This window comes from Thunnus albacares, chromosome 12, assembly GCF_914725855.1.
Source record: "Thunnus albacares chromosome 12, fThuAlb1.1, whole genome shotgun sequence".
Lineage (NCBI taxonomy): Eukaryota > Metazoa > Chordata > Actinopteri > Scombriformes > Scombridae > Thunnus > Thunnus albacares.
In genome coordinates, this window is record NC_058117.1 from 2,998,509 (window position 1) to 3,012,551 (window position 14,043).

Consider the following 14,043-nt stretch of genomic DNA (forward strand, 5'->3'; position numbering starts at 1 on the left):
TAATTATCTGGGGGCAGCACAGACCCTAGACTCTTTTTAAAAAGGTCTGAAAACCCTTCTATTCACAGAGCATGTAGCAGAGATTCACTACGAATGAAAAGTGTGGTACAAAGATGGTTTAATCAGTTCTTGCCACATTCTTTGTTTAGCTTTTCCTTCTATAATCTTACAGTGAAGGATCACTGTAATATCAGTCTGCTTTGTTTACGTGTAGTTAATGCAATGGCTGCATTTGTGGAGTTAAGCCCTTTGAGCAGATGGTGCTCAAGTTCATCTGCTGGTAGATTTAAACAACTGTCAAGAGTTTGTACAGCAACACCCTTTCAAAGTGTTCAGAAGCTACTCTGGATAAGAGCACACACAAAAGAGTATTTTGGAAAGTTTTTGATCTAGGAACCAATCTGATAATCACACACATTTAGATAGGGAAATAAGTATGTTACAAGATAAAGTCGATGCTCTGATTTAGCTGCTCCCATATCCAGCACAAGACTTCCACCAGCACTTAAGATTTAAACATTGCAGTCACTCTCTCAGCTCATTCATTTATGAATTAGTGCAAATGAAGTTGTCCTGTTAGTTCTAAAACCTGTATTGCTATTCACCCAGTACATTAAGTTTTGTGATGAAATCCTCCAGTTTTTAATAATATATATATATATATATATATATATATATATATATATATTTTATTTTATTTTATTTATTTTTTTTTTTCCCAATACTTTAGAGAACTGTGAGAGCAAAGAAAGACCTCAGTCCCCTGCAGCTTTCTGGCTTGCCTCTGTATGACAGTTTTGGCTTTTGTGTTCACAAAGCACATTACCATTATCAGCTTTGTCTGACTGTCCTTCCTAGGAAATGTATGGCAAGCTGAAATTGCACGGGTTTGTATTCACATTTTGGCTTTGAAAGATTTGAAGTACATGCTTTTCTAAAGAAGCTAATTCACTCAGTAGGACGTCTTCACCTTTTTCCCCACTTATAGACCTGGCATATATTTGATGTCTTGTCTCAAGTCTGCTTATAATCAAATCATGCAAGAATATTGTTCCGGGTGATCGACATGTTGCTCTAGATCTGCAGTTTTTCTGTCCTCTTTGGTAGATGACTTGAGCTTCCAGACCTCGTCCATTAGTCCAAGCAGTTTTGCTCGTTGGTTAGCTATCTTACTAAGCTCTTCCAACATCAAGTTAAGAGATTTTCTGATCTCCTCCATCTTGTCCTCGTACACAAGGCACTGAATAGAGAAGTATGTCATAGGTGGCTGATTTTGGTTATAGCTTCTTGAGGGCTTTGACATAGACTAGCACAACAGTGCTTTAAGCATTTTGGTGACTTTAAACACACTCAGATACTCACTAGAATAACTAGGCGATGGGGGGAAATCCCTTTGAACTGGAAAACTGGAAGGCTCCAGCCACTTTCACTGCACAATAATGGAGCAGTAAGGCTCGTTAAAAACAGAGTAAAAGGCGTCCAGCCAGAATCAATAAGTCTCCTGTGTGTTGTTCACCTGATTCAATTAAACCCTTTTCATAAAGCACGAACTTAATGGGACTAATGCAGTACTTGGACAGAGAGGGAGAGGAAACATGAGACATAGAGACAAGGAAGAGAAGGAGACAGCGAGGTAGAGAAAGGGTGAGGATGCTTTGTGATTCATCAGTTTAGGGTTAGGGTTAGGGTTGAACAGGGAAATATGAAAGTAACGTGAAGTAAGTGTATTTCTAGTGTGGCATGTGTTAAATGTCATGGCTGTTTTGTTCAGGACAGTCATAGGTCTTTGATTTTGACTATGTCAGGATCTCCTAGTCTCTCTACAATGTAGGACATATAGTTTTAATGTCCATTTCAATGATTAGAATAAATTGGTTTTATTGTGGTAAAGGAATTGTGCTGCTTCACCAAAGCTAATGAAGCTACCTCCACAGTCATGATGTGATGGCTGATGGTTAGGAACCACTGTTACATGTCAGGGCTGCACCCTAGTGCTGAAAACGTGAATTGATAAGGTGGTTTATCCTTCAAATCAAGCACTGCAAGGCTAGTGCACAATGAGGGTAATTTGTTGATTAGTCACCGAGTCATTTTAATCAGTCTCTTCATGATCACGCCTGCTTTTCCTTGATGAGCAGCCTCAAAGAAGCACATCCTGACTCTTTTTTGTCCTAGAAGTCTTTCAAAAAAAAAAATCTGACATTGATCTTGTGTGAACAAAATGTTGCCATGCCATGTCTACGGAATGAAATGGGTTACATTTGTATGGAAAGTACTTCAGATAAAAAAGAACACTATTTTTGCTTGTTGCAGCAAGACACTGACCGAGCTGTGTGTGGGAAGATAAAAGCACATTTCCTTTCAGTGTCGTAATTGCTGTGTAAGCGTTCCTTCCAGATCCTTCAACGTGGATGTGTATGGATTTATTGATCCAGTGCAGTTTTTAAGTGCACAAAGACAGTTTTTGGGGACGTGTTTTTTTTTTGTTTTTTTCAGATACTACAACCACTAAGTTAGTAGTCAATTTGATTTTTGAGGGAAATGTTTATTTAAAGCCAAGGCAATTTGTCTTCCTGAAATGATGTCTGCAGGAGAAAGAGGAAGGAGATGTGCTCAGTCTGCGTATGTAGTGAAGGATCTGTGTTGCTGCATTTATATTAGTTCCTGTAGGCACACATACAGTACCTCACATACCACAGGTGTGATTCTCTTCTCCTCCTACACCTATAGACTGCAGACAACCAGTTCACAACAGTAATAACATGTTATTTCTCGTGAGCAGACTTGAAATCTGTAAAGCTCTCTAAAGGTTCTCATGGTCTTACATTTATACTCACCTCAGTCATGATGTTGAGGTGGCGATTAAACACTTTATCATTGAGAGAAAGATGACAGAAAAGGAGAGAAATGTTCTGTTAATGTGGTTTGAACATTACTGCCTGGTTGAACTAATTAAAATGATTAAGTCGGTAAAACTCAACATCCAAACTTTGCTTGCTCATAGTGCCACACAACATGCTAATTATTTAAAGAATTATGTGGGATATTATGTGGGTTTCTCACTACAAGTGACTCCTTTTACATTACACATAGCTGTTTGATATACTGTTATTACTGAAAACGTCATTTAGTTCAGCTTTAAAGAGAAAGGTATAAAACTGCAGCTATTAAGGAAAAATTGAGGTGAAAGACAGTAGAAGCTTAAAGAAAGACTTTTATATCCTGACACAGAAGATACAGATTGTGCAAAAAAAGGAGGTGTTTGGTTTTACCTTCATCATCACCAGTCAGTGAAAGTACATTCATGAATAATTCATTGTACTCATTGTGTAAACGCATATCTTGATAAAAGGCCTTTTCAAGCATTAGCCTTCAGTAGTCACAGATAGTCAAGATTACATGCCACTTTTTTCATATATCCTCAACCTTGTCAGTGGTTCCAGTAATGCTCTGTCTCTGCTGTTATTACAGTCTCTCTGTGGCCTTTTCAATGGATTCCTGCCTTTGTTGTGTTAATACAAAATGATAGCCTGACTCTATTGCTTTTGCAGAGCTTTCCATAAGAGCCAGCTGACAGCCAAACAGCCAACTACTCATTTAAGCCCAGCCAGCTAGTTTATTATATTCATTTTTGATTCTAATAAAATAGTTTTGATTAAGTTGCAATTAGCTATGCGCCTACATTTACGACCATTAGCCTCCACTTCAAAACAATGCGAGCATGATGATAGAAAGACGTACCTACAAGTCTCTATATGAATGTGTATGTGTGTGTGTGTGTGTTTGCTCTCAGCTGAGAGGTTGCGTCCTGCCGAGCAGAGAGTCGCCTTCAGTGTTTGACAAATATTAGCAAAATAACTGATGACAAAACACATTAAGAATTGCATTGATTGCACAGACAGCGGACATCCTCATTAAACAGGCTACTTCATTAAACAGCAGCAATTTGATGATTGTATAGTAAGTATTAAAAAGTCAAATGAAAGCGCTGCATTTTCCATATACGCCACGTAGATGTTTATGGGCGCTTTTTGCAGCAGAGCCGTCTCTAAGACGCATTGCAAACAAACAGTAAAACAGGCGACATTGTCAAAGTAACAGGCCTGTGTCATATGAGGAAAATGTAGACTGTGCCTCACTCTCAGGATGATAGTGAAGATGAAGATGACTAGAAGTTGAGTTGATTCAGTAGATTCACATGATTTTAGAGTTATTTTTGGCATAGGTGTATTTTATAAATAATTTCATTTAAAACCAATACATAGGCTAGATAAGATTGGGATTACAAACGTGTTCCCCCTTAAAACAACCTTGTTTACTTTCATTGAATAAGAGTGCATTTATGTTTCTAGTAAAACAATACATTAACCATCATTGTGGCATGTCTTGATAAACCTTACAGTGAAGGTGTCGATAAATAAATAAAAAATAATAAATGAGGTTTAATGATTCTTAATTGTAAAAGTTCTGATCAGTCAGGAATAGGTTGGTTTTAAATATTAACAGCTATTTACAGACTGTGTGGGATAAAACACAAAGTGAGTTCATTAAGATCAGTGTATATGATGGAATAGTTGCATTAGAATGTGCCAGAAGCCACCAACTTTGGGCTTTTACAGCCATAATTTTTCATGCCCCCGGACCCCCCCCGCTAGCTGGCTACTTTTTCCCACTGGCTGGCTGCTCCATATCCTGGTGGAAAGGATGCTTTTGTTAAACATCTTTCTCCATGTGTTACTAATGACTGTTCAGCTGGGCGGTGGAAGCGTTGAGTGCATTTATATGCTGCTCTCTTTATGCTAGGCAAAAATAAATCTTTGTTTATCATGAATGGGAATATTCAATGTTGCCAGGGGAAAAATGGTTATGTGTTTATGTAGATACAGATGCATTTATATGTAGATGCAAATGCCTTTGTACAACGTCTTATACTTAACATTGTTCCACAGAATTAGTGTGGAGAGACCTTGAATTAGTTTATGTATGCTAACATGACGTACACAAGTACAGTTCCACTGTCACTGCATGCTTAGCATTTTTAATATACCGATAATGCAAACCATGAAATACTATGTCAAGTTGAGGTGACTTAAATTTGATGTTTTTTGATTGGTTAAAGTGGTGTGTTAGTTACACTTTTATCTCCTGTGACTAGTGCATTTCTCCTTTAAATTAATATGCATGAAGGAAAATGGCGCATTTCACTAATCACACACAAGGCTGGGTGCCTCCTCATCAAGTTACACACAATCTTCACAGAATGCACCAGACAGGAGATGCAAAAGGTTTAGTAAATCAGGCCTTGATGAACCCAGGACCTCTCACAAACACCACTGTGCTGCAACTGTTTCTGTTTCTGCAGCTCTCTTTCCTATAAAACCCAACTTTATTTACATACATTTACAAATCAATTAGATGAAAATTCTGCACTCCTACATCAAGCAGATCAGTTTCCAAGAAATCACCAAACTGCCCTCACAATGCAGTCTTATTAAATCTTGACTTAAGTGTTGCAATGTTCAGCTGAGCCACGTACTCATCCCTGTTTCTCTGCCTCTTCTACAGCTTCTTTCCCCAGTCAGTCAAAACCTGAAGGACTATGACTGATCGACCCATCTCCCAATTCAAAGACATCCTACTGGGAAGATAGAACATTTGTGACCAGTACATTATACGCCTCTGCAAAAATGAGGACTATCTTACCGGGCCTTGTATGGTTCTGTCTTGGCCTGTACCTGGATGCATTTTCTCTGACTGGACAGAGGACAAAGACAGAAGGTGGAGGTGGAACTGAAGCAGCAATCGGAGGAGAGAAGGTGCTCAAGAGAGTGAGACGAGGCTGGATGTGGAACCAGTTTTTCCTGCAGGAGGAGTATACAGGCAGCGACTACCAGTATATTGGCAAGGTAAGAGCTGTGCCAGTACCTGCAAATTCTTTGTTGCATAGAATGTAGTGCCATATGTTACGAAATGTAATTAAGTTCTTGATTAGGGTTATCAGTCATGTTTGTTCTTCTCTCCTAAATTGCTGGCTTTGTTAATATGAATTTATGCTGAAGTTCACGCTTTACCCATTTTACCCATGACTCCTGTGGCTGCAAGCATAATGAATTACCACTGCTAATGATCATTGCTTAACAAGTGCACTATAATTCAGGGATCATCTACCATTTAATAGTTTCATTACACACAAAAAGCTAACTGTTATCTTTTTGACCTCCATGTGCAGCTACATAAAAACAGTGTAAAGTAGTGTAGTCCTCTTACAAACAGAAAGTTAAATGCATAACCATTAAACACATCCTCACTTGGTCTGGTATGATCAGTTTTCAGATGGTGGCTAACAATAGCTGATGTTAGCAAACTGCCGTGTAACTGGTATTACTGTGTCAGATTGCTGACTTTATGACTTGCACTACTGGTACACTATGATTTAGCATTAGCATTATCCTATAACTATCAGTTGTGGTCACAGTGGCTGCTGTTCAGCAAAGGTTATGTAGGCTAGCTTTAAAGCTGCACTTTAGCATCTTTCAGCTCATTGTTTTGGTTTTACAAGCCCACAACTTTACTTTTCTGGTTTAGTCTCATCACTTTCATTCGCCTTGTTTTCAACCACAGCAGGCAGCTGTTTTTACTGTATGACAACATGTTAGCCATATTAGCTTTATACATTCATAATTTGTCAAATGTGTGTGTGATATTTAGCTTATTGTGAATTTCTCCTGTGGCCATGTTGGAAAAAAAGGTATCTATGGTTGCTGTGGAGCAGAGAAAGTCAGAGCTCTGTAGTGTGGAGTAGAGAAAGCACCACTGCCGCAGCTCTGGCTCCTCTGTCTGTCACTATGGCAAGCTTTCACAACAGAAATAATGGAATCTCTAAAATTGTTATAGTGTGATATTTTTGCACTTGCAACTGTAAAGACTTGTGTTGATGTTTTGTGGCCCAGTGGCTGCATTGAGCAGTACACATTCAGGACAAAGAGGCAGAGGGGCTGTCAGCAAGGAAATTGCAAGATAGGCATGAAGACAGAATGTGCAAAGTGAAGCGAATATATGAAGAGTGTAGAGTTTTCTCCTCTCGCTTGCTAAAAGACATCTGTACGTATGTAGTGACTGCTGTGGTGGATGTGTTAATGCTGATACCATCCTGTTTATCTCTTACATGTGCTCTTTTTTTCATAATCATCTCATTGTTATATACAGCCTGTTATATGTTGCATTTACATATCAATACATATCAATCCATCTTTTCCATAATATTCTCTGGTTTGTGTCTCAGTGTGTTCCATTGCAACTTTATGCAACTGCTACTCCTTTATACCCTGTTATATCCCAGTTCTTGTGTTATGTACTTGTCAGTATATGTAAGACTGAAACATTCACAAAAATAGCAACTTTTCACTGCAGGAATATAATAAGCACTAACCTGAGGTTTCACATAACTGTAATCAACCTTTAAGAACATTGTGAGGCTTTGACGCAAGGTTCTTCGGTGCATTTCCACTGATTTTTACAAACCAGGATGTTCTGGATAAACAATATGTCATTAAAAAAAGGCAAAAGCAGGACTGAATATGTCAGTTTTATTCACTGTTTGATACAACGTTGAAATAAGCAGTTGTGGGACAGACAACAGTAATGCAAGATTTAAGATGATGTTCTTTCACATTTTTGTGAACATGAGATACAAGTTTATACACCTGCAGGAGAATCCAGGACACTGCTGGGCTCAATACAAGCAGGTCAATGGACCAAAACATCTGTAGCTTTTCAGTTTGTTTTATAACTGCTGATTCAAGCCCCCTCTGATAACCATCTCTATTCAATTCAATTGAATTAGGGCCTTGATATCATCTTAATTTGTCCAACAAGCATTTTATGGAGGATTAGTTGTAAAGACGCAGAAGTGAAATAGTGGTTACTGTGGTGTTTACAGTCAACAACATTTCCAGCAACCCCTGAAAGTACCTAGAAGGTGTAGTATCACCTCTCTTCAGCAGGGGCCAAATATCTCCAAAGCAGGTGGAGAACAGTGGAAACAAAAGTAGAAACTGTGACAATAGCTACACACTACATTATGTTTCAGTGAATTCCTGCAGTGGAAAATGGCCAAAGAATGTGAGTGTGTGAGAACACAAAAGCTCCAGTGTCTGTGCCTGAGGCCATTTTCTTCATATTGACTAAAAGAGCCAAAAAATTACTAAATAAAATTGGTAGTGCAGAATAATCAAAGTTTTGTGAAGTCATATTATGATACGCAGGGTCCAAATTTTAAGCTTGGTCTTACAAGGCCACCTTTCCAAAAACCTGAAGCTACACATATGTGGTTAACAAAACAATCTCTGTTCTGGAGCTTTCAATCATAAGATGACAAATTAAAGAGCACATAAGTAGGCTTTATGCTGTTTTAAAGAACATACTCTTTGCATGTTCAACCTCATTTAAACCTGTAACTGATGTATACCACTGCTGTAGCTGTAAAATAGGATGTCTCAACTAGTTTTCTCACTGACAATTTTTTGCTGGGAAGATTATAAATGTGGGTGTTCTGCTTTGCTGAGGCAGTGTCGTTATGTTAATTAATAGCTGTTACAAATGAATGACTTGGATCCATCAGCATACACAAGTGAATACAATGAACTCAATGTGCCTCATACTAAATGTATGAAGAAACAAACATAGTTATAAAATGACTGTCTTACGTGAGACAAACTCTCAAAGGGCAAAAAAGGTTTCATCCATTCATTCATAAATCAGACCCTCAGTGGAGCTGTACATGAAACATGCTGTTTGCTGATGTATTATTGCACACATAATAAGGTGTTTAATGTCCACTTACCTTGTGCAGAGATAGTAGGGTTATGCAGGGATTTTCAATCTAACTGGCTGCTCTGTTTAATAACTAGAGGAGATTCTCACTCTAAGGCCTATTAGTGAAGTTAATACACAGTGCAGTGTGATGATAGTTGGAGCTGTGCTGTTTGATCAGTAGCCAGATGCCTGGAGGTATTGTGCTGCTCTGTATGAGGCCTGCTGTCTGACAGCAGAAAAACAAAGTAAGCTGTGAAGCAAACAAGAATTTGCCATCATTGAGGTAAACATAGTGAGAAGCAAGACAGTGTCAGCAGACTTTTCCTCCCTGCTGGGGTGTTGTCTTCACAGCAGGGGACCCGCTGGGTGCTTCATATATGCTTTAGTGATAACAGTATGGTTCAGAGACAGATTAGCAGGGACGGGCATGTGTTTGGCAATATGGTCAGACAAACATTAATACCAGGTTTTTACTCCTGATACCATGATGTGCTGAGTCTTCTGATCTAGAATATTTATCCAATCCTGATCTGATTTATTAATATTAAGTTACACAGCTGCACAGTAAGCATTTCCTTTTGGATGCACTCTGATTTACATCATCCTTTTCCATGTGAGAACAAAAACAACAGATAACAAATAAGTTAATCAAACAAGTGCGTCGTACACTGACCCAAACCTCAGTATTCAGAGTTTTGAGAATAGCTAAATAACCAAACACCAAGTTTACTGGTGCCAGCGTGTTGTGCCTTTTTTCACAGCAGACATTCTGACATGCAAAAGCAGGAAAAGCACAGTGCAATTAATTATATTAATGATGGCTGATCCCAATTAGTTTTTACAAATTCATGACCCTGTAGTGGTTCACTACTATGGCTTCCTTGGACACTTGAATGGAACTGAGCCATCGTTAATGTTATCAGTCCCACCTGTGCTTTTCCGATAACAAACCTGTCTGCTGTGGAATAGCAGATAGAATAATGTGTGTGTGTGTGTGTGATATGTATAGACAAAACAACAATCTCAAACAATTGAATGGGAAGGTGTGTTCAAACTTTTGACTGCTACTGTATATACTGTATATTCTGTATATATATACTGTATATATGTATTGTGGTCCCCAGCACTGCTAAAACAAAAGCTACACCCCTGCAAATATCACAGAGTTTGCTTCATTAGCTCCATCTCAACTTTCTCTTCCACAGTCAACTTTTGCAGAGTTTATTCTTTCTCTAATACAAAAAAACAGAAAGGAAAATAACCATACACTATCTATCCCATTTTTCCTAACATGTCATACAGCGTTTAGTGTTTTGTGGACAAATTCTTAAAATCTTTTGTTCACTGACATCACTTTTGTCTTTATCATCCCCAAAGTCAAGTAGACATCCTACAGCCCTCTGGCAGATAGTGAAACATTTCTAACTCCCGGATAGAAGAATAGACATCTCATGCATGATTTATAATGTGTTTTTACAGACATGATACTGTGTCCAGTCCAATGTTTGTGACAAAGAATGCGCTTACCCTTGTGTTTGTTGTCAGCTATTGTTCAAATGCCAGTAATGAGTGTAAAATGATACGCTATATGTCTGTTATCATCCAATTCCTAAGAAGAATTACCTGCAAAAATATTCTCCAAAAGGGTTTGGTTAAAAATGCTCAACATGGGACTGTGACTGCAGGAATGTAGGATCATTCATTGTTAATAAATAGCATTTTTTTTTCTGTACAGTTTAGTCAAAATGCATTCCTGGATCTCTGAATATTACCACTGCAGTAACTGGTGCAGAGATTTTTTATTAAAGGTTTGCAGTAGCAAGGAGCAGGAAAGTCTTTCTTTGGTATCTAATGAAAAGGTTGAGGATGTTTTATCCACATGAGCATTGTCAGCATGGAGGTGATTATACAAAACTCTAAGAGACAGCAGTATGGTGGAGGTATGGTAGTGAAGACAGTGATCTGGGACATATAAGGACTCCAAAAAGCATACTCTGCTCTGGAAATGTGCTGTGGTGAAATGTCTGCAGGCTTCGTCAGCTCGTGTTAGGTGAAAGCATGGAGGTGTTGCAGCCCTGCAGACTGACAGATCAAATCAGACTGAACACCGCTGGAGAGAAAAGGCAGTAAGGATCAAAAGGAGAGAGAGGGAGAGAGAAATGGATGCACAGAGTGAGGGGGAAGGGAAGAAACAAGCAGATGAGGAAAGAAGGGAAGAAACAAAGGAGAGGTAACTCTTATAATGCTAAGAAAATGCACAGAAAATGTGTTTTTGGAAGCAAAATAGAAAAGATAAACAAAACAACAACAAGAAACAATTGGACAAAAAGTCAGTTTTAAGAAGACAAAAAGGTGAGGTGAGTATACTGAGAAGCAGAGAGTAAAAGGTGAAAGACAGCAGGTCGACTCCAGGAGGAAAAGTGAAGGCATAAGCTGAGTTTCCATTCAAATAGAACAACAACAACATTTACTATAGTTTACTCAGTGCTGGATACTGGACAGATGGATGGATGGATGGATGGATGGATGGATGGATGGATGGATGGATGGATGGATAGATGGATGATAAGTATGAATGTAAAAGATGTTTATTGTTGTGTCATACAGGCTTTGGAAGGGAGGGAGTGGTTGTTTTGTGGCCATGAGTTGATGCATAATCAGAATATCTGTGCTGTGTAGTGCTCAACAGTTATTTGACAAGACTTGGTACGTTAGAATATCATAGAGGTTTCACAAAACAATCCCAAACTCAAACCCCCCCCCCCCCAGAGAGTCTGAGAGTCCACCACAGTCTCAGAAAATCCTCTGGGAAACACCGTGGGGGGATGAGAAAATAACAGTTCAAATCCATTCACTGTGAGCCTGTTTTACAAATGGTTTGTGATTATTATTTCTTTTGGCACACAGTGTGTTTTTTAAATAAATATTGTAATGATAATAGTCCAAAATTATGTGAAAATGCATCATTTTTAGTCAAATAACATCAAATTTTCTTCAGGGAGGACCCCCAAACCTCCCAACCAAAACTCGCTCTCTGCCACACTGCTGCAGATCTATTTAATCAACTGGATAGCATCATAAAACAATAATATCATATCAACAAAATGGCGCAAAACAAGAAAAAATGCTGTCAGTACTCTATTGAAAACCTTATCTATGGATACATATGCTTCTGCTTTTTTCCAGTAGCCTTTTTTGCTCCTATAGACTTTTTTTCTTGGTAGGCTGCTCTTGTTTTCTGTTGGAACAATTAATAAGAACGCTTCTTGTTTGGCACTGGCACCAAATTACCACTTTCTGATTGGTTGCTGTTTGTGATCAATAATGAGATCTAATTAAAGTTTGGCTTTTTTGCTCCCTGGGAAACTAATGATAATGATATTCCAACTGTCCATTTAAACAAACCTGTTATTTGGCATCCAATGACATGTTTTTTTTTAAATGATATAACACAGAATTATAATCAACATTAATATTCAGTGGAGACAATTAGCTTACATTTTAATTGATGCGGGGTAGAAGGGACCTGGTTAATAGATAGGAGAAGCTGGCCCAAAAAAGGTTCAGAAACATTGCCTTTTAGTACAACCAAACACTGAACAAGGCTTTTGTAGGCTGCCAAAATGTTACAACTAACTTTCCTGAACTGAAAACACACTGTGAAATAGCAGCAGCTAAGCCTATACTCTGTGAATCTGGGGTTACGCCATGGTTACGTTACATAACCAACGTTGTCGCTGTGGAAACAACTTGTCAATCACAAGGTAGCCACGCTCTAAAGCATACTCTGCTTTATTGTCTGTTTTTTTGAAGGCACTTCTGCATTGGCTTCACTTTTTTGACCTGGTAATATATAAGCTTTTTACTGAACTTTCAACCATATCACATGGTCTTCATCAGAGAATGGAATTTGCTCAGTTGTTGTCTGTACCTCATGTACTTTGAGAAGAGATCAATGACATTATCACCTTTATCTTTACGCTTGGTAGTGTTGAATTTTCATGCAGTCCTCATGTAACACTCACCCTGCATTTGTGCTGCATTATCACTGCATCTTTTCAACAATCTCTTCAACAACTCCTTTGGCTCACTGGCTCAGGAAAAAATAACTGCAGAATTTTCCAAAATAATCCCTGTCAGAGGTGGAGCGAGAAAAGCTGCAACAGGGGAGGAAGAGCTGGGAATAATGGACATTGTGAAATATTGTAACTCAACATGTTTTCATGGCACACTACTGGTTTCTGAAGACACAGAAGAAGATTTACATGTTACATTGAGTCGGTGACACAGGCGGACCAAAAAATCCCAAGTTAAACAGATGCTGTTGCTGTGTGGCCTCAGTGACAGAGTTCTTCCTGTGCATACAGCAGAACCAGGCAGATGAAGTGTGACCCATCCCTCCACACTGCTGATTTGCAGTGTTGCATTGTATGTGTGCGTATGGTTAAGTGGGGGGTTATCAGCAGTGAGCCAGGAAGACCCTGAGGAAAAAATAGCTTTTTGCTGTCTTTGAAAAGTGGTGCAAGTGTGGAAGAGTCTAATTATCCCCTCAGTCTCATCAGAGTTGTGCAAAATTTTGTTTAGAGTGGTTTAGTTGTTCCTAGAATCATCTATCACCAGATATTTTTATTAAAATCATTATTTTCCATTGGAGGAATCATTTTAATTCAGTTTTGGGCATCGTTTCAGTATTTGTTTTACACAATTATAATACTGCATTCTCATAGGATTTTTCTCGCTTGAGAAGATGTTTTTTTAGCCTCTACGGCTTTGTAGTAATTTTTTCGTCATACCATCCCTCCTCATTCACAGGGGCACTACACCAGTTTTACACATCAAAGTAAGCTTTCTTGTCTTGGGGAGTGCTACTTAATACTACTCTGTTAAAGTAAGTTGTTCTGGGCTTGGAGATTACACATTTAGAAACTGGGGTCATCATTTAGTAAGATGTAGAGTCTAACAAAAAGACACAATTGTGTTGCATTATGGTAAGTGTAGTAATAGTGTTTTAGGAGCTTCAATTTTGACCTGTCTCGCAAGTCTCCAAACCTTATGAACCAACTTGAAGTGCAGTACTAAATCTGTGGAGTGCCCCTTTAATGTGAGTAGACTGGGTAGAGGTGAAGAGGGCATTGAACTTTTTACAAAAGTTACATAGTCTTGCTTAAAAAGGAAAAACCTGACTAAATGAGTATAGAAAGACATTGAAGACAGATGCTTCGATACAGA

General features: G+C 38.5%; 1 protein-coding gene across 2 annotated transcripts in view; it reads left to right on the forward strand.

The window, feature by feature from the left end:
* Nucleotides 1–14,043, forward strand: part of LOC122993810 (cadherin-6-like) — an 81,719-nt gene that overhangs the window by 23,784 nt on the left and 43,892 nt on the right. For both annotated transcript variants that reach the window (XM_044368262.1, XM_044368261.1), the window contains one exon: nt 5,566–5,906. In XM_044368262.1, the coding sequence (XP_044224197.1) occupies nt 5,688–5,906 (219 nt within the window). In that variant the 5' untranslated portion in view covers nt 5,566–5,687. The remainder of the gene's footprint in view (nt 1–5,565; nt 5,907–14,043) is intronic.